Below are 26018 nucleotides of genomic sequence, written 5' to 3' on the forward strand. Positions count from 1 at the left end.
AGGTTCAATGTTTCAAACTTTCCAAACAAAGCCATTCCCCCATTCTCTTGAATGCGTTTGAATTGTGCACAGATTCTTCTACAAAAATCTTGTTATCGTTCAGCTTTTGCATACTCTTTTGGTTAGTGATTAATAATTCATGCCGTAAATACTAAGAGGATAAGTCCAGAAAAGATCAGAGTAATACTACAAAAGGCTACTTTAAACACTAAGGGACATTCTAAAAATATGATAAAATGAAAACGTATCTCATCTTCTTTAAAACTCAGAGTTTAATTTCAGACACAATCCGCGAACCTTACAGAAATAAGCCCCAAAAACTCATGAAAGTATATAATAATCATTCGTCTGCAAGCGTCATTATCATAACAACCTCACACCCACACCATTTTTTTTCTATATGAGAAAGAGGGCAAAAGAAAATGTCAAAGGTTCGTTTGATATCGAATAAGACGATCAAAGTAATACTACAAACATGACACTAGTCAAAGTCAGGGAAAAGAATGATTTTTTTTTTTTTTTTTTTTTTTTTGAGACAGAAGATATTTAGGCAGCTGGGGGAGCCTACAGAAATTAGCGAATAGAAGATTAAGGCATTTAAATTTTATTAAATATTCAAATCGAGTTGTCGTTTGAGCAATTGAAGCAACCCGACAACTCGATAATAGAGAAAGGGGGGCAGTGCCTCACAACTTTAAATTTTATATCACCCAGGTATTTTTTTTTTTTCAGTTTACCTGATCCACAAGCCGATCTGCCTCCTCCAGATTTTGCATTCTCGAAGGAACATTTGTAACTGGTTCTGCTACGGGTGCAGCACTTTGCTCCTCCTCAACAAGAAAAGCTTCTGTCGCCACCTGGACAGCTTCCATCTACCGAATCGAACCTGTCTTCAGCTTCAGATGGAGACTGAGTTTCTTCGGACGAAGTGCTCACGTCTTCTGCAGCTGGAGCATCAACGACTTGGTCATCCGCAGTCTGAGTCACAGGAATGATTTCTTCAGTCACGTCGTTAGTCTCAGCGTAAACAGCTTCTTCAACCTGAACAGTTGGTTGATCGGCTTGGACGTCACTGATCTCAAGCTCGGGTTCTACAGCAATCACATTTTCTTCTTTAAGCTCTATTTCTGACTCGGTGACTTCTGGTACAGGAATATCGGCAACTTCTGGTTCAGCGGCCGCTTCTACCTGTGATTCGGGAAGAGGTTCAGTTTCTAGCTCGGAAACAGTGTCTTCGACTGGCTTGATCCACGAATCCACTGCAACAGGTTCAGGGACAACCTCTACATGGGATTCGGACAGAGATTCTACAGAGGGTTCGGGAACAGCTTCGACGATTGGCTCGGGGAAAGATTCTACAGAGGGTTCGGGAACGGCTTCGGCGATTGGCTCGGGGATAGATTCTAAAGAGGGTTCGGGAACGGCTTCGGAGATTGGCTCGGGGATAAATTCTACAATGGGTTCAGGAAGGCCTTCTACAGGTAATGCAGTAGCGGCTTCGGCTTCTGGCTCGTGGACAGTTTCTTCTTGCCGTACAGGAAGATCGTCTACGTGTGGTTCAGGAATCACTTCTAATTCCTGTTCGGGAAGGGATTCTACTTGTGGTGGCTCAAAATCAGTGTCAGTGTCCGATTTCAGAACCGTTTCTTCTTGCGGTTCAGGATGAGTCTCTACTTGTGGCTCAACAACAACTTCTAACTCTTCCTCTGCAGGAAGAGTTTCTACGTTCGCTTCGCGTGCAACTTCTATTTCGGGTTCGTCAAGAGCTTCTTCTTCACTCACGGTTTCTTCTTCAGCTTGCACTTCTTCAGGCTCTTCTGCCAACTGAGCTGCTTCAACGGTTTCCTGTTCTTGTTGGGCGGCCTCTTGAGCCAGTATAGTCTAAATTAAACCATAGATTTATAAAATATTGAAAAAAATAACCTCAACAAAAATTTTCATTACATCTTGATTCCTGGCTTGATCTAGCTCTCCTAGTACGGCTCTAAGATTGCGTTCCAATTCAGCTGCTTGCTCCAGAGCGCCGTCAAAAACACTGTCTGACGTACTCTTTACCAGTTCATCCAGTTGACTCCTTAAAGGCTCTAGGCGTTGACTAATTGTATCGATGACAGCGTGAGTTAGCGACGATCTAGCCATAACTTGTAGGGCTCGTAGTTCCTCTATGCAGCGCACAGTCATAACCCACACCTCATCTACTGCTGCCTGGACGGCTTCTCTTTCTGCCCGCATTGTAAATGACTCTGAAAAATTACGTAAAATATTATCACTAAAAAACTGCCTATCCGCCAATGAGGATCGATGTATACCTAGCGGAACTTCAGCTGGCTCGTCCTCCAACTGCGTCTCAAAGTTTTCGCTGGCTTGAACAGTTTCTTCTACAATTTCAGTGGTCGTTTCAGGTGATGTTTCAATGGGTTCTGGCACAGATTCTGCAGCTTTGATCTTTGGTTCTTCGACAATTTCAGTTTCTATTTCCCTTACGATGTCTTCTGCTACTTCAGCAGTAGTCACTGGGACAATTTCAGGGACCTCTGCAGGCAAAGCTTTTGCAGTTTCAACAGGTTCATCTACCATACTGATGGTATCTTCCTTAAAAGATTCTATGAAGATGAGAGTAACAAAAATGTTTATTTTAAAAAGTAGAAAAAAGCAAGAAAAAAATATACCTGATTCTATAGGGGAAGGATCGATTCTGTCAAAGTCGTCGTCAAAGGCAACGTCTACTGATGGAGCTGCAGGCTCATATTTCACTGGTGGGGCATTGGTGATAGACTCAGGGTCTGTAAGACGAGTTAACGTTTCAATTCCACCCATTTCGAAAAATATCACACCAACGGCCAATCCCAAAGACGAAAGTAAGACGAGAAAGATGATTTTCGCGCAGGCTCCGCTTCCATCACTTTCTTCCAATAGGGGAACGGTATCTTCTAATAGTCAGACAAATAAAATTGAATAAAAAAAATTATTTAAAAAATTTTAGAGAGTGCTTCCGTTACGTTAGCGAAAGGAAGTTGCCATGCGCGTGCTGTTAACGTATCGCTAAACATGAAAGGCATGCCTGCACAACCTGGTCAACAGATGGCCAAGACGCTTCAGTAGTTTTAATTTTTTTAAATTTTCAGGGTCAACAACATACACACACATACACACAGACATTCAGTATTAGACACCTGAATCGTCGGTAGGATGAACAACGAAATCTGCTTCGGTTTCGTCCAGTTGTTGGACATGTGCCCGTTCCTCTTGGTATTCTTCCTGTTGCAAAGCCTCTAATATGGCTATGATGTATAATCACATGATTCAATATGGCGAAATTGAATTCCATGAGATATATATACGCAATTTGGACGCCGGTACAAACAATGTCAACATACAATGGCACGCTCTTTGAAAAAGACGCAGTTTCCAACGTCGTATGACAACACTTATGGATGGTAGAAGATGCTAGCTAGGCTTAGTTCCAATAGCACAATTCCCCCACCCAAAGTGACGTGATATTTTTAGACAGAAAATCTCGCAAGGTCTTCAACAGAAAAAATATAAAGCGTCAATGGCGTCGCACGAGATTATGCCAGCCAAGCACATTTTTCAAATTCGGTTTAAATCTACGATGTGGTTTAATCTCCCAATTGTTTTTTTTCTTTAATTTTAACATGTACTCGGCATTGTAATAATTCATATGCCCGTTCTAGGTAAGAGAAACAATGTGAAGCGACCTATGACTTTACCGGTAAAAATCCCATAATTTACAATGAAAACACAAAACGTAGAATGTTACCTTTCTTCTTCCTCTTGTCCTTGCGCTTCTTAGCTAGGTCCGCCGACATTATGTGTTGTTATCCCTGAATTTTCTGGAACCTTTCCCTTAAAATTGAGCTTAAACGAGTTCAAGACGAGCAGCGTCTGAGCTCTCGACACGTTGCACGTTGTTCTCGCTACACACACTTAGACTTAGTAACAGACTTGCAGCAAAGTTCCAACTCACCCAGCCTAAAGAATAGGCGGATATTCATAGCCAGCAGACTACGTTTTCCAAACAACCTTGAAGACTACACCTAGCGGCGAGTGAAGAAAATAATAGTATTAAGAACCCCCTTCCGACAACTTGAGGAACTTGAAGGCGTCGTCGGGTATGCCGAGGTATTCATGTAGCAGAGCATACGCAACTGTGTATTCGTGAAGAAGCTAGTGGAGAAATGGAAGCCACTGTTTGGCAAGTTATTGTTTCAATATCTCTACAACGATGATGAAGAGAGTGGACGACTCATTTCAAACTAAATTCGAACGTGCCTATTCGGATTATCATTAGCTGTGATCGACGTCTAAAATCAATCAAGTGAAATATGGCTTGCAACCAGAGGCTTTTCCTATTCACAATATGCACTCTACAGTTGGTGAGTAAAATACAAATTTTCTTTGTGCCACCTGCGTTATAGTGAAAGTTGGCATTTGTTGACACACCGGACTGGACCACTTTCAGATTTGTTTGCACAATACAAACAAAAAAATGTAAAAAAGATAAAAAAAACAATAAACAAAATAGAAAAACGCCCTAGAGGACTGCTGGGACGAAACGATCTTCCCCCTCTGATACAACAAGGGGGGACGAAGCCTTCAGGGCTTTTGGTAGCCGTCGTCTCTCATTTGAGTGCGTAATTAAGCCAAAAAAGTGTTTTTGGCTCCCGGAATTTTTCTTTTTCCCACAGCCGTTTGGCCGGAAATTACTCGACCGTAAAACAATTACTCTTGATCTCGCTATCCTGTTAAAGAACCATATGAATTCCTTGTGAACTGTTGATTACGGCTATTGTAAACAAAGAGTTTGCCGTAAGAAACTCAGACGTTTTCTCATTTTCATCTTTTTTTTTCTTCTCTCTTTATCATTGTATAGATCTCAACAATAGAAAGACAAGTATTTGATTTGCTTGGCTACCAGTGGTTGCCTATTGCAGCCAATTTTCTCCACATCATCTTTATCATAATTGGGTTCTTTGGTGGTTACCAGTATAGGAAAAGTTATCTCATCACTGTAAGAAGCCTCACAAGTTTGTGCACAGCTGTCAGAATTGAAAACCAATAACCTTGTCTTCTTTTTCCTTATCCTAGTTTGCTGTGTGGCTCTTTGTGTGGTTGGCATGGAATCTTTTTATCATCTGCTTCTACCTCGATGTTGGTGCACTAGATAAGGTGAGCATCCCGTCAAACAGAGAAATGGTTTGTTTTTTTAAACTTAGCAATTTTTTTCCCTTTTATGAATCTAGAATAGTGATGTACTCAACCTCGGAACGGGTGCCGCTTCATGGTGGGAAGTTAATGGAATTGGTTGCCGGCCTTACTTTACTGTCAACGGATCATTGGCAACACCACTCCACATTAACGTGCAGTTGGCCGATGTTCTCCGACCGCCCCGACCCGATTGGGTTGACGGCTGCCTTCTCAACTATTACTACGTTGAAGTTATTCATGCTGCTGTGCAGCTTATATTAGCGGTATTAATTCGAAACCAGTCATAGTATGGAATTCGCTTTCATAGTTTTTCTTCTTTAGCCGATCGCGTTCTTGAGTGCGGTTCTTATACTTCGAAGATATACAGCAGAAGAAGAAATGTGTAAGTAGTTTTCCTTGGATGTTATCTCCTTATTGGAATTTCCGGTAGAAAGTAACACGGAGAGACGGAATGCCACATTCACGATTAGAAGTTGGCGTGACTGACCTTCCGAGAATAAATACTGTAAATGTTGTTGAACTTTGTTTGAATTCTCATCGTGGCCAGTCTCATGCAAAATATTCATGCATCTCGTAACGCAGACCTTCTTTTGATGCAGATGTTCAACGTAAGCCACGTAGCAGGGCCACGTCCTTATACTCGGTTCAGTATAGCTCCACTCGTGGTCGGAGTTCACCGTTGGAGGACGAAATGGAGCTAAATGCTCAGCAATTAAACACAATTAGCAACAGTAACGACCCCAATCGACCAATGACTCCAAGGCGAGTTAAGCGACGAAGCGGACGTGGCAGTGGACGACATTCTCGGAGTAGCCAAAGGAATCGGGCCAATACGAATCCTGCAGGATACAATACAGGGACATCCGTGTCGGTTGGCATGGTTAATGAAGCATATAGTAGTGGTACATTATCAGGAAGAGAAATGCAAAACGGCACACTGACGTCAACGACACGAAGTTCCGGAAGAGAATCTTTGCGCAAGAAGCGTTATGTTAATCCCGTCAATAGGTTAATGGACGAGTCATCAACGTCGAATGATTCGATGCCAGCTTTGCCGGCCTACTTTCCTTCATCTCATCCCAATGGCGGTTACCCACCACCACCTCCAGTAAACCGGGAGCGGTTACCCAGCCGATCTGGTCCGCCGCCTACTAGTCGGCCACCGGCTCAACTTCCGCCGCATCCTGCTGGCCATTCGAACCCACTTTACCAAAGTTCTCGCCCCAATTCAGTCTACTCCGTTTCAGCAAACGTCGATCTCGACTATCGGCCACCCTCAGCTCATTCAAGCTACTCGAATTGGCACGGGCAACGAAGTGCTATGCCACTACCGGCTAACGGGCATACGAGCAACAATTTGCATGGCCATTCTCCAACACCCAGTATAGCAACAACCACCAATGTTTCAACTTTTGGCGTCTCATCCACTACATATGACGTGGGGACGATGTCCAACGGATACACGCGATCAGCTGTTCATCAGAATAACTATGGGTCTAGAAGTGGATATGATCAAGGTAACTTTAGCCAAGTGCATATTACCTTAAATTGAGCATGAAAAATGAGTACATCTTGTTACCTTCAGGTCATTACTGATAGTCTTGCTTGAAGCCATGGTTTAATGATGCCAATGAAATGGAGGATACGTCTGAAACAATTGCCTACTCATTCCAGTCTATCGCCATCGCCCTACGTGGGTTCCCGGTTCCAAAAAGGAACTACATTTATCCTCTCCTTGTAAATAGTGTAGAACGACATTCCGGAAGCCGGACAGGATCTTCAATCGTTGCCTCGTATGTGAAATCTCTTGCTGTTTTTCTAGTAAATATGTGTTAACTTTTTTTTTTGTGCCGAAAATGTTCGTCATTTTTGAATTTCCATGGAGGATCCATCCGAATAGTCACCTTTTTAATGGTATTTCGGGTGTGTAGAAAAGAAATCACAAAGTTTTTCTTTTCGTAAATGTTGTGGCGTGAATATTGATGTTTTCGTCCTTGTGTGCCTTTGTATGGTGCATTACCAGGAGGCCTTTAATGCCATTAATCCAATCCGATGTATGTTTTTATGTTCCATTTTCGATTTACCCGTCCATTGACCGTGTTTGTTTTTTTTTTTATTCTTTTCATCGGTGGAAAGAATACAGTTCTACTTTTGAGCCTTTAACCTTTATACACGACTGTTATATCGTGCTTTATGTGTGGATTTGACCCGGATGCTGTTTTTTTTTTTTTTTTTACTTTTAGTTCTTTTTTTTTTCTTCACGCAATTTTCATTGTAGTGATGGTTTGCGTGATTTTCGCACGGTTGGTCGTAGCTCTGTGACCCAATAGAACTGTCTAACCAAGCGTCAAACATAGACGACAGTTTTTACTGCTGATTCACGAGCTAGTAAACAATTCTGGCTCTGCCGTCGTCAAGAAAAAAATTAGGAACTCCAAACCGTTGCTTGTATGTGAACGTCTCTTGAGGCTAGACGATGAAACTTCCAGAACTCGCCGAGGAAGTTTCTTTCGAGTCACGTCAGGTCCGTCAGCTAAAATTAAATCGCTCTCGCTGGCGAGCGCCCTCCAGGAAAGGGTATTTTTATTTTGCTATGCTGAGGGTGGCTGATCACCCTGGTCCGTCAGGTATTGCACCGATTGGACAGTTTATAAATACATGTTCATTCACAGCGTTGCTGCTGTTTTTGGCAGAGTACCGGAAATCGCGTTTTTTTCTATTTCATAAGTCCATTCCGGTTTCATCTTTGTTGCAGCCGGAAGTGTTTTCCACACTTGAAAAATTCTGGTGCGTGGGTGTCCTGCCCTGTTCTTTTGAGCGTAACAATCAGCTCTTGGATATGTTGTTTCGTCATCCAGGTAGTATGTACACCTAGTGCTAACCCAGCTCCCGGCTGCTGATGACGGTGTAGGATCCCGGTTAACAACACGCAGCATTCTCACCTCGGATTTCTTCGGTGGTGGTTATTCATTGTAATCGAGCTTCTAAAGGAACTTAATAGATGGCAGCGAAATTTAGTTGACTTACCTATTGAAAAAAAACAAAAAACATACATACCTTGCGGCAGGCCAATCCCAGATTCTTCATGCGGGTTTTGTTGTCATCATGCACAGCAGGTGAGCACGCAACAGTTTCACATCTTCCATATCCCTACGCTTGTGTCTCGGTGAGTGGTGAGAGTGTGGATAACATACCTTCGCAATTGTCTATTTTATCGACGAAGTTTTTATTGCGAGGCAACTATCACCAAAGAGGTCTTTCTTTCGTCGTTTTTAGTTTCCTTTACAGCCAAGTTTTGTAAAAGGTGTACCCAGCACACCTGATTGAAAGCTAAATATCGCTTCGGGCGTGAATTTTTAATCAAGTGTCGGACATATTTTCTTTAGCCATCACCCTGTGAATTGAACATCCATGTTGAGGCAGCTACATGTTGCAGAAGCTCTTGGTGAAATGTGTAGTTAACTAATTTTTTCTTATCAAAGGTAATGATTTTTTTATCCCCCACTACTATATTACATTATTGTTTACCTTTATTATACCACAACTTCTAGATGGGATTCTCTTCTAGCCTTCAAGGCAAAAATTCCCACGAAGCCTTGCTGCAACGACAAGATGCTGAGTTAAAACTTCTTGAAAACCTCAAAAGATGGTTGGTTCTTAGGATAAAATGTGATAGAGACTATGCCAGTGCCTTAGTTTCTCTGTCTTCCATCACATCAAAATTTGAAAAAACTGAAGAGCTTTCAGGGAGTTTGTTATCGCTGGCTGTGCACACAGCAATAGAAAATTCTGAAACAATTGCCAGCCTTCTAAAGCAAAATGCAGATTTTCTATCAAACATTACTCTAGAAAAGTTAAATGCCCTTTTGAATGACAAAAGGAATACTCGTAAGTTTTACCAAGAAGAATACAACAGATTGGTTGCTGAATCAACTGCTCTTCAGGAATCTGTTCATAGGGCAAAAATTGAATATGAAAAATCAGTAGATGGTTACAAAGCAAGCTTTACCAAATATGAAGAATTAACCTCAAATCCAAAGAGTAAAGGATCTAGTAAGAAATCCGAAGAAGTGATAAAAGAAAAATTTCAACGTGCCGTCAAACGACTTCATATCGCCCATAATGACTACGTCCTTAATCTTCTCGAATCAGCTGACTATGAAAGAGATTTTCGCACTGTTCTCTTACCCGGTAACACTGTAAAATTGTATAGATAGTTTCTTACCATCTGTTCACGTTTGTTTTCGTTTCCTTACGCCAGGCCTACTGGAGTTCCAACAGGTTGTCCAAGAAGACATACTACATCAATGCCATACTGTCATAGAAGAAATATCGCAATATTCCGATTTCAGCTCAGAGCCATTTAAATTACTATTTAACATGCTTCAAGCACGCGTGGATGAAATTAACCCAGAAAGTGAATTCAAGGAGTTCATTGAAAAAAATAAATCAGCTCCAATTGCTGCTCAGCCCCCCATTTTTGATGCAAAACTAAGTGCGCTGCAGGATAACAACCATTCCAATCCATTGCGGCCAGACCGGGTAGCCGTCGATGATTTGACGTTGGAAGCACTGAAGCAGAAACTACGTTTACTGGAACAGAGACTCAGCTCCGTGCAGAACGAACTGGCACTGAAGCAAACTGCATTACAAAAACTGGAAGCTGAATTAATGGCGCTGAAAAAAGAAGGGTCATCGGAAAAAGAGTAAGCACTCGATCAATTACAAGCTTTGGCATTTCTAAACGACTTTCCTTATTGCAGATTATCAAACATCAGACGTCAGATAGAAGGATGCAGGCGGCAAGTAGGTGAATTTCGTTGCCTTGAGCAGAAATGGCAGCGTCAAGTAGACACGATTGGTGAAGCCGTGACGGCCTTGTCCGGGCAAGTGCCTTCCGGTTGTGAGCTGCACCTATCTAGCGAATCAGTGTCGACATCGGTTAGCCTGGATGAACTTAATACGGTAATCGGTGCATCATTTTTATGCACGTAAATAAAGCTTGAGCATGAACTAAAAACTATGCACGAAAATATAGCCATCCTTAATGACGACGGGAAACAACAATACATCGCTGGGTAAGCGACGAGGACAGTCTTTGGTGGATATTTTAAAACGGCCATTCAGTCGTAAGTCGATGACACCTCCAGCATCACCGGGTAGCAGGTTGAAGGCCAATCAGGAAACAAGAGAAGAACCAACTATGACAAAAATGGACGAAGCAACAGGAACGCAGTTTGTTCCGCAGGAAGGTGGTGCTGCACCTGAGTTTGAGGAGACCACCGTTCTTCCACTAAACACTCTTGCAACGCCTGTCGTAGAAAATGGCCAGAATCTTGATATCTTCCCACTTCCTCTTCCACCCACCCCGAACGCGTCGCCAATTGCAGTAAGTGTAGCATGAAATTTAATAAAGCAGCATGAGTGATTCGAACGTCATCGATTCTCAGTCTTCTTCATTTTCTTATTTTATTGACTAATGTACCTTTTTTCGTTTAGAATGCAAAAATCGCTGCTGGATTATCGGAGAAGGAGTGGTTTCATGGCGTACTTCCTAGGGCAAGCAGTTTCCTATTTAACTTCGTCCTTGCGCCTCCCTAACGAGTTTACTTTTACTTTGTAGGAAGAAGTAGTTCGATTGCTTGTGAATGACGGTGATTTCCTAGTTCGTGAGACCATGCGTCATGAAGAACGTCAAGTACTATTATTATGAATTAAATCGTCAATCAGAACACGCTTTTTCTATATGATTGCAAATAGGTTGTGTTATCAGTAGCCTGGGCTGGGCATAAACACTTCATCGTTCAGACGACTGCCGAAGGGCTGTATCGATTTGAAGGTCCAGCTTTTCCAACCGTGCAGGAATTGATTGCCCACCAGCAAGAATGCGGATTGCCAGTTACTACGAAGTCTGGTGCCATTTTGAAGCGTTCAGTACCCAGAGAGACATGGGAACTGAATAATGATGACGTCGAACTGGTTGAAAAAATAGGGAGTGTAAGTCATTTTTGCTCTAAATTGACGGTTTAAAAAATAATATCTTATTATCTTTGGATAGGGTAATTTTGGAGACGTATACAGAGCTCGATTGCGCCACACCGGCGTATTGGCGGCCGTTAAGACTTGCCGCCATACCCTTCCTGACGAGCAAAAAAAGAAATTTTTGCAGGAAGGTCGCATATTGAAACAATACGAGCACCCAAACGTTGTTCGTTTTATTGGTATCTGTGTCCAAAAGCAACCTATCATGATTGTAATGGAACTGGTGCCAGGCGGCTCGTTATTAAATTACCTGCGTCAAAAAAACGTTCAGTTAACCACCAAACAATTGATGGCTATGTGCGTGGATGTCGCCGCTGGCATGGCCTACTTAGAATCACGAAATTGTATCCATCGTGATCTTGCTGTTCGCAATTGCCTTGTTGGTAAGTCTGGTTACTTCGCGTGATTGCTTAGGGCAGTTATTAACAAGGTCTTTCCTTATTTACATTAAAGGTGAAAATAACGTTGTTAAAATCTCGGACTTTGGGATGTCCCGTGAAGAGCAAGAATATATCGTTTCGGACGGAATGAAACAGATACCTATCAAGTGGACAGCCCCAGAAGCGTTGAATTATGGAAAATACACATCACTCTGCGACGTTTGGAGTTTCGGTGTTCTTTCCTGGGAAGTGTTTTCTAGGGGTGGAACGCCGTACAGTGGCCTGTCCAACACCAGATCTAGACAAATGATTAGTGCAGGTATTTCAAGATACGTGTTTCCAAGTCCTATATTCAAGCATAATTTGTAACCTGATTTTCTACAAATATTTATCATTCAAGGCTATCGAATGCCTGCACCTGAAGGAACTCCTGATGAAATGTATCGATTGATGCGTCGTTGCTGGGAATATGAACCTGAACGACGGCCGCATTTCGAAGAAATTTGTGACCTATTGGACGAGATGATGAAAGAAATGTCATAATAGAGATCAAATAATCGAACACAAAAGTTAAAAAAGAAAAAAAAGCCATATAATGATCAAATCATTAATCCCATCACGATTTCACTTCGTTTCTGTGTGATGATGAAACTGGCAAGTTGTCGCGCCAGATGGAAGTTACGGTGCTACACGTTTTTATTAAGTTGCATGCAAGTTTATAATAGTTCTTGTTTTTGTTTTCAAAATATTTTAAAGCTAATGAAAAATCTATTTAAATTATTGGCCTAATCAAATTGTCCTGAATTATACTGCCAGGTCTAACCATTTGCATTTGTATTAAAAAATAAAAAATAAAACGTTTTTTTTTTTCATCCTCTTCATTCTGAAATGCAAAATAAACCGTCACATGTGCCTTAAATAAATCAGTCATTCTGTTCAATACTGACCTACGAACACAAGCCATTCAGCGCCAGATATTGCATTATAGCCAAATTGGAGTTGTAGGTGTCAGGAATTGATGAGGTTGTCGTTAGCTTTATGATTATTGCCGGTCACGATTTGTTATTATAAAGTCCTCCAATAGAACCCTACGCAGGGACACGCGATGAATTATTTAAGATCAATGTAGTTTTTCACACAGCCAATATGTTAAAGCTTGATCCACTTGGACAACTCTGGACACATTCATAAAAGCTGGCCGTCCACAGGAACTTCTTTCAAACGCAGTCTACAGTTCATAGCCGAAAGTTCCATGCCTTTGGCAGTCTCGAAAAATTGAACTCGCAACCAGCATAAGATTGGTAATGAATCAATAAGTGGCTAAACTGAAAAGAAAAAAACAACAATCGATGAACACAACGAAAGGGAGAAACCTTACCCCGTTCCGTTTCCGTTGTTGATTTTTTCCTCATTTCTAACCATAAGCCAATGCATTTCAAGTCTATTTTCAATGAGCCCTCCTTTGCATGTTACTGATTGGTTGGGCATGATTTTTTCCTTGTGCTGTGACCAAACAAATCCTATATTAATATTTGCATTTCAGGCTCTCAACTTCAGACTCTGTTTGGACTTCGGCTGAGCAAGATTGACTGCTGCAAATACAGTGTCCCTGATATTAAAATGCGTCCGAGGTTTTGCATTCCACTTATGGTACGCGCTGCTTTTGCAGAGTTTGTTGGGACCTACGTTTTAGTTGTAAGTATAATCAATGTTTTAAATTAATTTAATGTTTTCAAAAATTGATTTTAATAACCTAAGAAATTATTCAAATGAAGGTTATTGGCAACGGAAGTGTAGCGCAAGCTCAGTTAACTCATGGCCAGAAAGGAGACTATTTTGCCATCAATTGGGGCTGGGCTTTAGGCTGTATGTTAGGTATCCTGGTATCGGCCAACGTATCAGGTATTGCCCCTTCACTTTAGTTGTCTTTACGTGTTAAGAATTCATAATTCAAACTAGCAAGAAGCAAGATCAATCATGAGCTTGTTAGAAAGTAATGTTGTTGTTACCTACTGATTGATTTTTTAGGTGGTCACTTAAATCCGGCAGTAACGCTGGCCCTGGCCATCACTCGTAAGTTTCAATGGAAGAAACTTCCCATCTACTGGTTTGCGCAATATCTGGGAGCTCTAGCTGCGTCTGGAACAGTTCTAGGCGTTTATTACGGTACATTGAACTTTCTTCCAGTTTTCCTATTGAATTTGCTAACTTTTTTTTTATTAATTAAGAGGCAATAATGGAAGGCAGAGTAAATGGAGAATTTCGCATTCAGAAAAATGCGGCTGACCCAGGTATTAAAGCCACTTACCTTTATTGTATAAATTGCTATAAAACGATGTCAATGTCGACGAAATAGGAACGGCGGCAATATTTGCTAATTATCCAGCTCCTTATTCGTCATCGGGTCTCTGTTTAGTTGAAGAGGTTAGTAGTTACTATAGATGTCAAGGGGGTGTATCTTAACTGTCGTTTTCTTGTAGATTTTGGCTACCATGATTTTCATGTTAGTCATTTGTGCAACAACAGACAAACGATACTCTAAGGTTCCTGCTTTCCTGCAACCTTTCTATATCGGCTTCGCCTTGTTGGCCATGGGATTATCCTATGGGGCTAACAGTGGTTACGCTTTGAACCCGGTGAGTTAATTTTCCTAGCGAGCAACAAAATATGGAATGAACGCTGATTACTGATTCCAATACATCTGTAGGCCCGCGATTTGGGTCCTCGCATAACATCGTACTTTGGCGGATGGGGCTCTGGAGTCTTCAGGTAAGCAGGTATCCTTTAAGTGAATGCAACTTTCATTGATTGTAAATGTGTTTGATACTTTCAGTTTCAGAGATTATAACGGGTTTTGGATTTTCATCGCCGGACCCCATATCGGAGCCATTTTAGGAGTCTGCATCTTTGAGCTTCTCTTAAAGCTCCGCCCTTCCGACAAAACAGATCTAATGAAGGTCGAGCATGAACAACAAATACAGCGAAAGGAACAGGAACAACTCGAGATCGAATTAAGCAATGTCAAGGCCATACGTGAGGAATACCATGCTTCACCAATGGTCGAATTGCCAAGGGTAGGCCTACGTTGGTAGGCCTTCTTTGGAGGATGATGTGAAGCTTGTGGTGATCCAGGTTGGGATACTCTGGTACCAGCATCCGATTGATGACAGGCAAAGTAGCGATCTTCCTTTAATATCGACAACATTTCAAGCTGGATTGAATAGCGGTAAAATCCCACACTGATGTCGAGATGACCGCTCTAACTACTGTAATTAGCCTCCACGCAACCTACGAAAAAGCACATGTCCTAGAAGAGAAAGCCACACTAGTAAATTAACACCCGAGATTGGGAACTAATTATTTTTTCGTCGTACATAGATTAAGAAAAACCTAAATACTTAGCTTGTTCACGTTATGTAAAAGATGACATTGAGTTACTTTCAAGGGGACCGGGAAATACACTCTCGTTTTGCCATATAAGTTAGTGTATGATTCTCATTCTTTGACATTCTCTGACAATTTTGTTTGGTATCAAAACCTAGTTAAATCCAAACGGTCTCCATGTTTTTTCATCCGTGACACTGTTGACCTTCGTATTAGTTTAGCATATTCGAACATCAAATGAGAAATACCGACGAAGGACGCTGACAGGCGATGGATAGGCCTGTCGTGGAAAGCATTCAATCACTTTGTTCCTAACAAAAAGTGACACTTGATTAAAATATAACCGAAGAAAAAAAAAATGGCAAATAACTACCGAAGGGTCGCATTCAGCGCAATGCCATGAATAACCGCGCTGCTTCGGCGTTTTCTTGAGAGGTGGATCAAGGCAACCAAAGTGGAACACCCGTTGGCATTCATCGCAACTTTCAAATTGAACATCATTACCATAGAATTGAGTCAATCAAAAAACTTATTTACATAAAACAAGGCTGGCAGCCTTACCTGACAGTGTCTGATTTAATTCCGTTACGCGAGCAAACTGAACACACAATGGGTATTACTGGAGTACGCACAGCACTCTCAACGTACGCGCTAACAGAGCTCGATTCTGGCCGAGTGGCGGATGGGCTGCGGCTTCGGATCTAAATAAATTCCAGACGACTAAGAAATATTACAGAATGAAAAAATCGATTTCTTTACCGGCTGCGAATGTTCCGAATCGGAATTGGTAAAGATAAAAGGAAATCCTGACTGAGTGGCTTTAGGCAGAATCGGTTTCAGTTTTATCATAAGTTTTGGCACTTCACCATGTTGTGAGGGCGTCGCGGAAGCGTTACCATTAGCCTTATAGGTCGGAGAGATTGTCAGCTGAGTAGACCGTTCGGCTTTCGTTGAAACAGGAGTAGCAGAATGATTAAGTCGCTCAATTTGAACACAGCCTGAAGGAATGGATTTCAGGGATACTGCTAGGCCTTCACTTGTGTCCTCTATTCTAGTTTTTTTCTGCTTGTTCACTAAATAAGGCGAAGCGGATTTCATGACTCGCTTAAGAATCATACGTGGACTCACATCTTTAGTACTAGTGGATCCACTTTGTCCTTCCTGCATCATGTTTGGGAGGCGGTTTGAGGGTCCCGCTATATGCAAAGAAAATCATAATAATTATATGCGATTGTTTGACTTTTACTGGCAACCAAACTGTACCTCGGATATCAGCAACCCAAAAATCTTGCGAACTTTGATTGGAATTTTCGGTTTGAGATGGAACACTCTCAACACTATCTCGGTTAGGCCGGATTTTTGCCGGAGGCGACGGCCGACTGGAACGTCTGCTAGCAGAGGTGCCTTCTTCGCTACTTCTTCTTGGACTTGTGGGGTAATTAAAACCCCGTTTAGGAGAAACGGCCGACAGAATGTGATGCAACGTACTTAGTTGATTTCTGAAAGCTGCTTCCCGGCTTTTTAATAAATTCTGCTCTTCAATAAGGCAATCATATCGCAACCGCCATTGTTTCTCACTGTCATCCAACTCACGTGACTCTTCTTTCATGGAAGTTGTCTAATCATTTACAATCAAATTGAAGTAAACGAATCAATGGTTACAATGAGATTGCAATCGCAATAACAAACCTGTTCCCTAAGCTGAGCAATCCTGCGTTCTCTATCGAGAACGTAAGCAATAAATTCAACAGAGAAGGCCGGTGGTATGTGCCATTTTCGAGGGAGGTCGGCTAATGCTGATACTTGAGCTTCACGAACTTCTTCCGCCTCTACATCGACAGCCATAAGCACGGCTTTGGCGCGTAAACGCCGCACCGCCGACGCAGAGGTAGTCAGTAAACGTGGCATTTTTTGGGTTGGAACTGAATGGAAGTGTAAACATTTTTGTTTAGCCGAAAAAAGAAATTATACAAAATGAAACTATGAAATATACCCCAGCTTGCACGAGGCCAATGTTTTGTTTGGAATTTGACTCTTTGCCGTCCTAACTTCCGGAGAATCCGACGCAGCGAGACATCTTCGCTTTGCCCCGAAGTCAACAGTTCACGCCCAGTGTTTCTTTTATTGGTCCACCATACGAGGTGTCTTTGATGAGACAAATAATTTTGTTTCCTTCTCCTACAACATATAGAAATGAAGTGAACCGCCAAAATGTTTAATCGGACGACAAAAAAACTGCGTTACTTGATTGTGCTTTTGTCTGTATGCAGCCTACAGTTTGCGTAGAAAGGATCTGCTTGGACAGTTTCTTCGTGAAATGTTTCTGAAAGAAGTCCTTCGCGTTGAGCACTGCAATAAGAGGTCATTCATACCGAAACTAGTGATGACATATTTGTGCTATTAATGCGGAAGCTGACAATTACCAAGTGACATGGAAAAAAGTGCGGCACATTCCAGCGTCGCATCCGATACAGACCCCTGTTCGACTTAACCATGGATCAGAACACAGTGAGCATGATTTGGCACCCCAGCGGGAATAAGGCATTTCAAACAAAGTGACCTATAATCCATAACAAAAAATATCGTTTCGTAAAAAATGTAACTGTATGTGAAAATTATAATCTTGCCTGGGTCAGCTTGTCTAGTTCACCAAACGCAACCCCAGGTGTATACAAAGCACAGACTAGGTGAACCCAAAGCCCAGTATCTGTTTCTTTGAGTGCCCCTCCTAACAAGAAATATGTGTCAAACTTGCAGTAATTGCTTTTTAATTTATGAGGTACTAGCTTACCTAGGTTAGGGCACATTTGACAAGGGGGATTCATGACATTTCCTTGGCAAGGTTCACAAAACCATGGCTCTGTTGAACAAGATGAAGCAGTGCTGGACACACTTCCACTTTCAGTTACACCATAGCATCCTTTTAATTACAAATGCCAAAATTAGTAACAGCACAGGATTCCATTAAAGGTTATTACCTTCATGAACTAATATTCCACATGAGTCACATTCAACCACTTCATTTACATCTGAGCTATGTGTCCCCAGGCATATGCAGCAAACTCTAACTTGTGGTATTTCTGGAGGCTACAAAAGGAAACTGACATTTTTTTAAGTTTGAAGAATTTTTTGCAATATTTACCAATTGATAGTCCAGCGCTTTGTATGGAACAAAAGGTTCTTGGACCTTCACGGACACTGAAAGGTAAAATTGTAAATACAACAGTATGAAACAACTAAAACATTATGTCTGACCTTCAGTGGCTGGCCCTGTAGATGTACCATTCACGAGTGTTTTGTTTTGTTCAGATTCGGACAGTTCTTCACTCTCTGTTTCTGATTCATCAATAGAATCAGACGATGAACCAGATGCTGAATCAGAGTCATCTTCTTCTATTTTAAAATCTGAATCTTCAGATTCTGACTCTATTGTCAAGGGAAACAATTCAACTGTTGGAGTTGGTTTGACTCTTCTTTTACTAGGGTCACGGGCCACTAAAAAAGAAACACCAAACTTTAATATTTAATAATTTGAATAAATTGCCACTTCTTAACCTACACATAGTTTTGTACATAAAATTGATATTTGGCAAATCATCTGGAGAAATTTTTCCTTTTTCTGCATTTTCGCTCATGATGGAAATAAATCTTATAAATGAAAGTTGGGGACACCGAACAAATTTTTAACGAGGAACGAAATTTTCAATAACTGAACGAATCTAGCTAATAAGCTTATTCACTTGTCATTCAAAATCATTTTCATATAACATAAAACTGGATAACAATTTCGCCATAAGGCAAATGCATATGAACTAGAAGAGACCCTTATCGGTAACAAATTCGCATTTGCCCGTCGCAGATCAATTGAGAGGGCGCATTAACTGTCTGCTTACGAGCCACCTGGTGGTAATTCAACACTAAATAAATTAAGTTTTCTAAATCTTCATTGTCGTAGTCTATGACAAGGAAGCTACGAAATTTTGTAATTTATTTAGTTTGTGCCATTTAAATCTAAATATCAAAATTTTACCACAATCTCTGGTGGTTCGTCTAGCAAGCGCTATTCGAGTTTGACACAATTTTAGGTTAGCTTTGTTTAATGAAAATTAAATGAATAAGCTAAAGCATCTAAACATATTAGTATACTTCTGTAAATCAATTTCTTATTTCCAAATTCCATACCGTGTAGCGGTGAGAGGAATACATAGGCGCGGATAGATAGTTGTAAAATAAAATAGAAAATAGAAGATATAAAAAGTTTTGAACAATAAAATAGCTTTCTGGTTTTTGAGAAAGCTTTGGAAAGCTTTGATACAGCATGTCACCATCTGTACCATTGTCTTGGTTTAAAATGTTTGGAAAAATTTTTTTTTAAATTCAGTCGATGATATTTCATGTTTTTCAATATAAAGTGACTAAAGCAAAGATGTTCCCTTGTTTCAACTTCGTAAACGTAGTGAAACTGCGAATGTGAATTGTGATTATGAAAGGAACATGGAAAAGTTAAAAACTTGAAAGAATAGCGGGGATCGGTGTCCGTCAATCGGGGTAGGCATTTCGGGGCAGCGTATTACCCGGATTACAGCCGATCAGGGCTAACCGCTAATTAGAGAAAATGCTTAGATTTACGAATTAAAAGGAAAACTTGGTAAATTTATCGCTTTTCTTTATGAGGAAAGCAACGTGGCTTTCTCGAAATAAAATTTAGGGTAGAGGTAGCATAAAGCAGAAGCCCTGACGTAGTAGAGACTCCGCCTCTACTAACATACTCATTAGCAGTGACCTCGAACACATTAATAACATTGGACAGTCAAATTCAGAAAATCCAAAATTCGATCCCGCTTTCCAGCTCAGTAGTTCACTCACCTTCACGATGCTCACTGGTGTAGATGTGGATCCTGTGTGGATCTCTTTGGGTGCTGTATTGCTGTAAATAATGTTTCACACCTTCGCACATAGATTAGAATATCTTTCATCTTTTTCGGTGCGGGGCGAGGACCCCGATAACAGCCAATCCGGGCTGTGAAAATGTGGAAAATGTTATATTAATTCGATGCGACAACGTCGCTTTTGACTTATTGCTACTTCTGCTTGTTTAGAATTGTAGTGGTTGTTGTCGTTAAGACGTTTCGGAACCTATTTATTTGTTCCTTTGCAATATTTTTCTGTCAGTAAGTTCAGAGCGTTAAAACATTCGAAATATGGATCCCGCATTACTGCGAGAACGCGAGGCTTTTAAGAAGAGAGCTCTTGCCACACCAGTGTAAGTACATAAAAATGGGAAAACTGTATTATCTCAGGATGGTCACCCAACTGTGCTTGTGCTTTTTAGGGTTGAAAATAAAAAGAAAAAAGAATCGACAGAGGATGAAACAAAAAAGAAAACAAAACCACCACCAAAATCCACTGCTGTGGCACCCCGGATAGATGCTACAAAGTAAGCCTAGAAATTCTTGTGTTTCATGTGTAGAAATCTTGTGACTATCATTAATTTCATATCGTTCAGCTACAAGCATATGTCAGGGAGCTCCCAATATAAATTTGGTGTACTAGCCAAAATTGTGAAGCACTTAAAAACATTACACCAGGATGGGGCTGACCATGCATTAACTTTAGAAGACATCCTTGATGAAACTAATCAACTTGATGTTGGCATGAAAATTTCACAGGTAATGTATTTATGGTAAGCTAGCTGTAAAAGTCATACATGTAATTCATGTATTCTTTTTCAAAAATAGTGGTTGCGAACCGAAGCTTTGGCTAGCAATCCAAAGATTGAGGTGACCTCTGATGGCAGGTACATGTTCAAGCCACCTTACAGAATAAGGGATCGCAAGGGTCTCCTGAAGCTCTTAAGACAAACCGATTTAAAAGGCTTTGGAGGTATTCTTCTGGATGACATTCAAGAATCCTTACCCAACCACGAAAAGATTTTGAAAGTATGTTGTGTCACTTCTACTTCAATCTTGTAGTGCTTGTGTAAAAAAACAAACTATTAATACTGGGGCTCTTTTCAGATACTTGACAAAGATATCGTCTACATCACCAGGCCCATTGATAAGAAGAAAATATTGTTTTATAACGATAAGACAGCCCATATGCCCATCGATGATGAATTTCAAAAGCTTTGGCGATCTGTCGCTGTTGACGGAATCGACGACAATAAAATCGAGGAATATTTGGAGAAGCAAGGCATTCGCTCTATGCAAGATACCAGCCTGAAAGTCATGCCTTCCAAACTGAAACGGAAAGCTGCACCTAAGAAACGAACTTTTAAGAAACCACGTGATAATGAACATCTTAAAGAGATTTTAGAAGAATATGAATAATCGTGAAGTCATTTCATACCCGCATTAGTATGATGACATTTTAAATTTGTATTTTACAAGAAAACGCAAAATCGATGATTTGAAGTAAAACAAAAATATAACACCTAAATAACAATCGTGTTTCTAGAACCTTTAAAATAAAAACACGACGAAAACGCTTGCCATAAGCTCAAGCTCTGCTACAATTCATTTCATACACGAAAGCGAGGGACCACATCTGAACAAAGATTTTTGAACCCCGTATTTTGCTGTACAGTCACGTATTCGTACTCTACTCCCAGTCAATTAATTTCTAGTACGAAGAGTCATGACGTCATTTCAATTTACAACAAGAGTACTATCAGCTGTTTAACGTAGCGTATCGGTTATACGTGACAATGGTGAATAAAAATAAACTAGGGAAAACCTTAGGGAATGGATTTAAGTTTGAAATCATTACAATTACGTTCTCATGCAATTATTTTTTTTGTGGCCGTAATAGTTTCCTTTTTCTACTGAAATGGAATACCCATATCGCTTGAACCTGGTAAGCATTCTAGCCCATATTCTCTGCATTCTAGAATACAGTTACTGTGTTTGAAGAATAGGATCTACTTTCCAATAATGATTGATCGTTTTCTTAATTTAATAAATTTTTAAAATGCAGTTTTGAAGAAACGTTCGACGAAGGCACTATTAGAAAATACATAATTTTTGCTGGTGTTTTGCTCTCTTATTAGTTAACATTCTTTATCATTTGTTTGGTACGGGGGTCTTTGTGGAACGAGACGTTTAACAGTTCAAATCTTTCAGACAAGTCCACCGTTTCGGGTATTGGCAAAAGGTCATAGGACTCGCGTAATTAGTAGCCTACTTGTGGTTTTCCAGTGCGACTGAAGGCAACAGCTAATCTGGTGCTAAACGACCAAATCACTTTCAACTTAATCGAAAGTTGTATCTACGAAAGTCTCGTTCCGGATCATCTGACGGCAAACTTTGGTGGATATCTTGTTGTCCGCCAATAGCTCATAGTCTTACAATCCATCTGCGTGATTATTCCTTAACTAAGTTGCTTTCCATATAGGATGATGCATTCGTCCAGGGTTCTCTCAGTTTCTCGGGTTTTCTTGGTTAGAATACACACACAATAGAATCGAGAAATTACAAAAGTCAATAAAATCCGTTTCGATTCAGTATCTAGTTTACATACTGACCATTTAACGTGATATCTCTTCTTCGTTGTTTATTTGTTTAGTTAACTGAACGGCAGTTGTTTGACGTTCGACTATATACCAACCCCAGCTGCCATCGGTGGAATGTATACACCGTATCTTACATAATTACGCGCCATATCTTAATATTAGGCATTAGGCCTGAACTCTCCATGATGAAAGAACGAATTCTACTACACACATCACCGCATTCTTTCATAACATCGAACTTAAGTTGGACGGCATAAAAATGGATTCTTTTTTTAGTATGGTTTGCTTCAACTATGTTAAAAAGCGACTCACTGCGTCTGAAAGAGCGTGTGTATACACGCTGACGTCAAAGTGAGGGCGAACGAGGGAGCAATTCGTTTGACGAGGTCGACATGCCTAGGACAAGATCCACCTGGGTATATTAGGCTGGCCAAACCCATTCCAACAAGAGCTGTCAGTTTGCCTTTTGTGTATATCTAAGTGTGCGTACATGTGGGAGAAAGAGGAAAGAGTCGGCGAGATATAGAGCTAGCGGGAAACGAGTGGAAGACCGGGAACAAAGAAAGAGTTAAAAAAAAAACAACAAAAGGGGAAAAAAAAAAGAAAGAAAAAAGCGAACCATCGGGCAGCGGTAGAAGAAAACATTTGAGAAACAAGAACGAGCAAAAGAGAAGACTATTTGGTTGTATATTTGTTCTTATCGCTGGTGCTTTCTTGGTGGCCTGTCGTGTACACTATAAGCTACTGAAGCATAGTTCCCACACCCGTATTTTTACCACTGGTAGTGTGTACGCTAAACGTAATTTTTTAAGTATTGTATTGTATTGTATCAATAACAATTCAGTTCGAGATTTTTCTCCCTTAATCAATTGCAGTCCCACATTTATATAAGTATAACCTAACTTGTTTGGTGTGTATATGAACCGGACTTCTCGGTCATCAATTAAAACGAAACTGATGTTTGTTGTCTATCATCCAACTTTTTCCAGCCAATGCGGAGCAGGCTATACACACGGATCGATGAGCGCCAACTAGATTTCAAGAAAATGAAAACATTTATCTTTCCGGTATAGTGAATTTGGTCTGAGGCGACGAAGCGAGAGACAGTGTTGCATATATAACTTTAAATTCACTTAATGGTAGCTGGTTTATAATTTACAGTTCACGCAGCAGCCCAAAAGTCTCTAGATTATTACTCGCTTCCCAATGCCACAGCCTCAAAATCTCTATATCCCCCTGTCGCACGTAATGTAGGAGACTGATGATGAGGCATGAAAAGCATCGCCCGAGAGATATATAGCGACGGCTACGCTTAAGAACGCATCAACGCAACGGCTAATTTATGTACTGTTGGGGCATCTGTTGATCTCTTGGCAAGGCATGTGAGTTGGTAGCCCATATATACATGCTATAGACGTTGGCCGAGTATCGCACACAACACTTATATATATTTTCCAGCCGATGAGTTCTTTAGCTCATGATTGTCACCCATATTGCGTTAATATATGCGAACCAACCGATGGTATTAACTGCTACGTTTTCATGCGGTTATAAGTCGCTTCATCCATAATTTGCATACAACCCGACGGCGGGGCGACGTCACTGCCGATTGACAAGTGATTGACAAATTCCACTATCTGCGGCCGCCCAGCGTATTATGCACACAAAAAAACACTCACCTCCCTTCTTTAGTATAATTCCGCGTTCAGCCTATACATTATAAGCTCATATGCATAACGAATGAATAGAAACATAATGAGTTAGTTTCATCTTTGTTTTTTTTGTTTTTTTCTCGGGCTTTTTCATAATTAAGGATCGGAAGCTTCTTACGGAATGGTGACTCTGTGCTTGTTTCCAATCGATAATCACAGCTATTAAATGTTGGACGATTACTTGCTTGTATGCAAGCCACATAGTGATGCACTATGTCTTTATATCGAAAAAAAAAAAAAGAAATAAGAAAAAGATATGTTTTTCAAAAGAAAATGTTAAAAACGAAAACCATTAGTTCGGAGAGCTAGACACTTCACAAGTCAGCCAAATGGGAAGAAGAACGATTGATTGAATTCAGAGAAACGTGACAATATAAAACGTGTTACAAATCTATATAGAATCACATACACAGCTGCACGCAGTATAAATATATCCATGTGTTGGGATTTGTATATACACGACGGAGCCATCATCCGCGTTGCAGCAAATCAATGGGGGCGGATATAGACTGGCGGATGAGATTTTTTTTCTTGCCCTTCTCTTGAATACATTAAAAAAGACAGCGCAGCAGCACTCTTGTTCACTGCTGTATTATATTTGTGTTTAGATAGCTTACCGGGAATGGGAAAGGAGTGATAGAGCTCTTTTCTCTCAGATAATCTGTCTGAGCAAGCGGCAGCTATGTGGCTCTCCCCCCCCCCCATTTATGCATCACGTCTCAATACATTTTCCTATCTATATATAGCATATATATATAGATGGAGATATTTTGTTAGCCACGATATTCAGCATATGTCTTTCACGTTTTTTTTTTTTCATATAGAAATAAATAGAGATGTAACTATACACACGCCGTATACATTCACATCTAAAAAAAAAAGGCTGATGCGTCTATAGCTTCGAATGAATGCGGTCCGAAAAAAGAAAAAACGGATGTTGATTTTTCCGTCTCTAAATCGTAGCGTATTGTGTGGTGGTTTCTCCTGTTGCAACAGCAGGGGCGGCCACGCACAACATACAGAGATGGTCAAGTGTTTCTTTACGGGGCACGACAACTATATAGAACCTATTGATGGGCGTGATGAATCTCAAACTGAATGCAGCAGAAAATGCCCAACCCGAAGTTGAATTGCCATCTTTTTTTTTATTTATTCCAGTGAGAGAGAGGCATCAGCTCTCCATCTTCAGCATTTATAGAATATATAAGCTGAAGTAGAAGAATAATATTAAGCACTATACCACCGACCGACCGACAAAATCAACAGAACGAGGCATCTAAGCAATAGATAGTTATGTCCTTATTGTCAACCTTTATCTATAGCCCCTTTTTTTTCCCTCTTCTCCTCTTGTTCCCTCTTTGCAGTCTCTTCTCTCTACGCTCGGCTGAAATAACAACGAGAAAATAGAAGCGGCGGCGGTCGTGAAGGCGGCGGCTTTCCGATGAGGCTGATGGGCCTGGCAATATATTTATAAGAGGCGCTGGGGTTAGGTTTAGAGTTATATATCCACTATATTCTACACACACAACAGCATAAGTATAGTATACATATATATCGGCGAGGCGATGAGCTTGCTACACACACGCACACACACACAGAGGGGGGTGTTGTTATTAGAAAGGATGCGGAATAGGATTGAGGATGAGAGGGACTTCCTGACCCGCTTCTTTGAGTGCTGCTGCTTCAAGAGGAGCCAAAAAAAAAGGGAGGAGAAAACGTGTGTTGGATGAAAAGAGAAGCGACTCGAGAAAATCCCATCGC

At 40.7% G+C, this 26018-nt stretch overlaps 6 protein-coding genes and 1 long non-coding RNA gene across 9 annotated transcripts; 4 read left to right on the forward strand and 3 right to left on the reverse strand.

Annotated features, from left to right (window-relative positions):
* Positions 1-254: 254 nt before the first annotated feature.
* LOC116916365 (protein P200) lies at positions 255-4008 on the reverse strand. The gene is given in 8 exon segments (XM_045169552.1): positions 255-564; positions 738-869; positions 871-1881; positions 1945-2243; positions 2310-2603; positions 2670-2930; positions 3174-3281; positions 3782-4008. Coding segments are annotated over 8 exon segments (2172 nt in total). The 5' UTR covers positions 3831-4008; the 3' UTR covers positions 255-546.
* A 131-nt stretch (positions 4009-4139) lies between these two features.
* Positions 4140-7418, forward strand: LOC123470034. The gene is made up of 7 exons (XM_045169553.1): positions 4140-4397; positions 4895-5032; positions 5110-5190; positions 5265-5492; positions 5551-5611; positions 5829-6746; positions 6815-7418. Exons 1-7 carry the CDS (start codon positions 4347-4349, stop codon positions 6823-6825), a joined length of 1488 nt encoding a protein of 495 aa, XP_045025488.1. The 5' UTR covers positions 4140-4346; the 3' UTR covers positions 6826-7418.
* Positions 7213-8426, reverse strand: LOC116916376. The gene is made up of 2 exons (XR_004390617.2): positions 8287-8426; positions 7213-8222 (listed from the first exon to the last, which is right to left on the reverse strand). It is a non-coding gene; the product is annotated as an uncharacterized LOC116916376 (long non-coding RNA).
* LOC116916366 (tyrosine-protein kinase Fer) lies at positions 8204-12523 on the forward strand. 3 transcript variants are annotated; one of them, XM_032921590.2, is made up of 12 exons: positions 8204-8345; positions 8616-8711; positions 8781-9420; positions 9491-9935; positions 9993-10194; positions 10268-10618; positions 10729-10788; positions 10853-10927; positions 10990-11226; positions 11288-11654; positions 11725-11970; positions 12052-12523. In XM_032921590.2, exons 3-12 carry the CDS (start codon positions 8781-8783, stop codon positions 12192-12194), a joined length of 2766 nt encoding a protein of 921 aa, XP_032777481.1. In that variant the 5' UTR covers positions 8204-8345; positions 8616-8711; the 3' UTR covers positions 12195-12523. The 3 variants fall into 3 exon arrangements, with proteins under 3 accessions (XP_032777481.1, XP_045025486.1, XP_032777482.1); XM_045169551.1 differs by having other exon boundaries at positions 8328-8711; XM_032921591.2 differs by lacking the exon at positions 10268-10618 and having other exon boundaries at positions 8329-8711.
* A 682-nt stretch (positions 12524-13205) lies between these two features.
* LOC116916371 (aquaporin-9) lies at positions 13206-15128 on the forward strand. The gene is made up of 8 exons (XM_032921596.2): positions 13206-13346; positions 13427-13553; positions 13680-13817; positions 13880-13942; positions 14008-14075; positions 14132-14287; positions 14359-14420; positions 14485-15128. The coding sequence occupies exons 1-8, from the start codon at positions 13272-13274 to the stop codon at positions 14741-14743; spliced, it is 948 nt and encodes a 315-aa protein (XP_032777487.2). The 5' UTR covers positions 13206-13271; the 3' UTR covers positions 14744-15128.
* LOC116916368 (PHD finger protein 14) lies at positions 15119-18904 on the reverse strand. Its single transcript, XM_032921592.2, has 15 exons — positions 18595-18904; positions 18291-18530; positions 18178-18233; positions 18014-18122; positions 17827-17955; positions 17663-17763; positions 17459-17595; positions 17280-17384; positions 17029-17213; positions 16725-16957; positions 16299-16653; positions 15795-16231; positions 15597-15736; positions 15409-15517; positions 15119-15346 (listed from the first exon to the last, which is right to left on the reverse strand). The coding sequence occupies exons 1-15, from the start codon at positions 18668-18670 to the stop codon at positions 15332-15334; spliced, it is 2427 nt and encodes an 808-aa protein (XP_032777483.2). The 5' UTR covers positions 18671-18904; the 3' UTR covers positions 15119-15331.
* Positions 18905-20121: 1217 nt separating this feature from the next.
* Positions 20122-21479, forward strand: LOC116916378 (general transcription factor IIE subunit 2). Its single transcript, XM_032921609.2, has 5 exons — positions 20122-20298; positions 20368-20472; positions 20542-20704; positions 20774-20974; positions 21053-21479. Exons 1-5 carry the CDS (start codon positions 20237-20239, stop codon positions 21362-21364), a joined length of 843 nt encoding a protein of 280 aa, XP_032777500.2. The 5' UTR covers positions 20122-20236; the 3' UTR covers positions 21365-21479.
* The last annotated feature ends 4539 nt before the right edge of the window (positions 21480-26018 follow it).

Source organism: Daphnia magna, linkage group LG2 (assembly GCF_020631705.1).
Source record: "Daphnia magna isolate NIES linkage group LG2, ASM2063170v1.1, whole genome shotgun sequence".
In the NCBI taxonomy this organism is placed as follows: Eukaryota; Metazoa; Arthropoda; class Branchiopoda; order Diplostraca; family Daphniidae; genus Daphnia; species Daphnia magna.

Excerpts from the sequence above, each read along its gene's own strand:
- LOC123470034 (XM_045169553.1), top strand. The coding sequence starts at position 4,347 with ATGGCTTGCAACCAGAGGCTTTTCCTATTCACAATATGCACTCTACAG. Across the intron at positions 5,033-5,109 it reads GGAAAAGTTATCTCATCACT|TTTGCTGTGTGGCTCTTTGT; the intron begins GTAAGAAGCCTC and ends TCCTTATCCTAG. Across the intron at positions 5,191-5,264 it reads ATGTTGGTGCACTAGATAAG|AATAGTGATGTACTCAACCT; the intron begins GTGAGCATCCCG and ends TTATGAATCTAG.
- LOC116916366 (XM_032921590.2), top strand. The coding sequence starts at position 8,781 with ATGGGATTCTCTTCTAGCCTTCAAGGCAAAAATTCCCACGAAGCCTTG. Across the intron at positions 9,936-9,992 it reads GAAGGGTCATCGGAAAAAGA|ATTATCAAACATCAGACGTC; the intron begins GTAAGCACTCGA and ends TCCTTATTGCAG. Across the intron at positions 10,195-10,267 it reads GCCTGGATGAACTTAATACG|CCATCCTTAATGACGACGGG; the intron begins GTAATCGGTGCA and ends ACGAAAATATAG.
- LOC116916371 (XM_032921596.2), top strand. The coding sequence starts at position 13,272 with ATGCGTCCGAGGTTTTGCATTCCACTTATGGTACGCGCTGCTTTTGCA. Across the intron at positions 13,347-13,426 it reads TTGGGACCTACGTTTTAGTT|GTTATTGGCAACGGAAGTGT; the intron begins GTAAGTATAATC and ends ATTCAAATGAAG. Across the intron at positions 14,421-14,484 it reads TGGGGCTCTGGAGTCTTCAG|TTTCAGAGATTATAACGGGT; the intron begins GTAAGCAGGTAT and ends TGATACTTTCAG.
- LOC116916368 (XM_032921592.2), bottom strand. The coding sequence starts at position 18,670 with ATGAGCGAAAATGCAGAAAAAGGAAAAATTTCTCCAGATGATTTGCCA. Across the intron at positions 18,234-18,290 it reads TACAGGGCCAGCCACTGAAG|TGTCCGTGAAGGTCCAAGAA; the intron begins GTCAGACATAAT and ends TTTACCTTTCAG. Across the intron at positions 17,385-17,458 it reads ACTTTTTTCCATGTCACTTG|TGCTCAACGCGAAGGACTTC; the intron begins GTAATTGTCAGC and ends CTCTTATTGCAG.
- LOC116916378 (XM_032921609.2), top strand. The coding sequence starts at position 20,237 with ATGGATCCCGCATTACTGCGAGAACGCGAGGCTTTTAAGAAGAGAGCT. Across the intron at positions 20,473-20,541 it reads CCCCGGATAGATGCTACAAA|CTACAAGCATATGTCAGGGA; the intron begins GTAAGCCTAGAA and ends CATATCGTTCAG. Across the intron at positions 20,705-20,773 it reads TTGGCATGAAAATTTCACAG|TGGTTGCGAACCGAAGCTTT; the intron begins GTAATGTATTTA and ends TTTCAAAAATAG.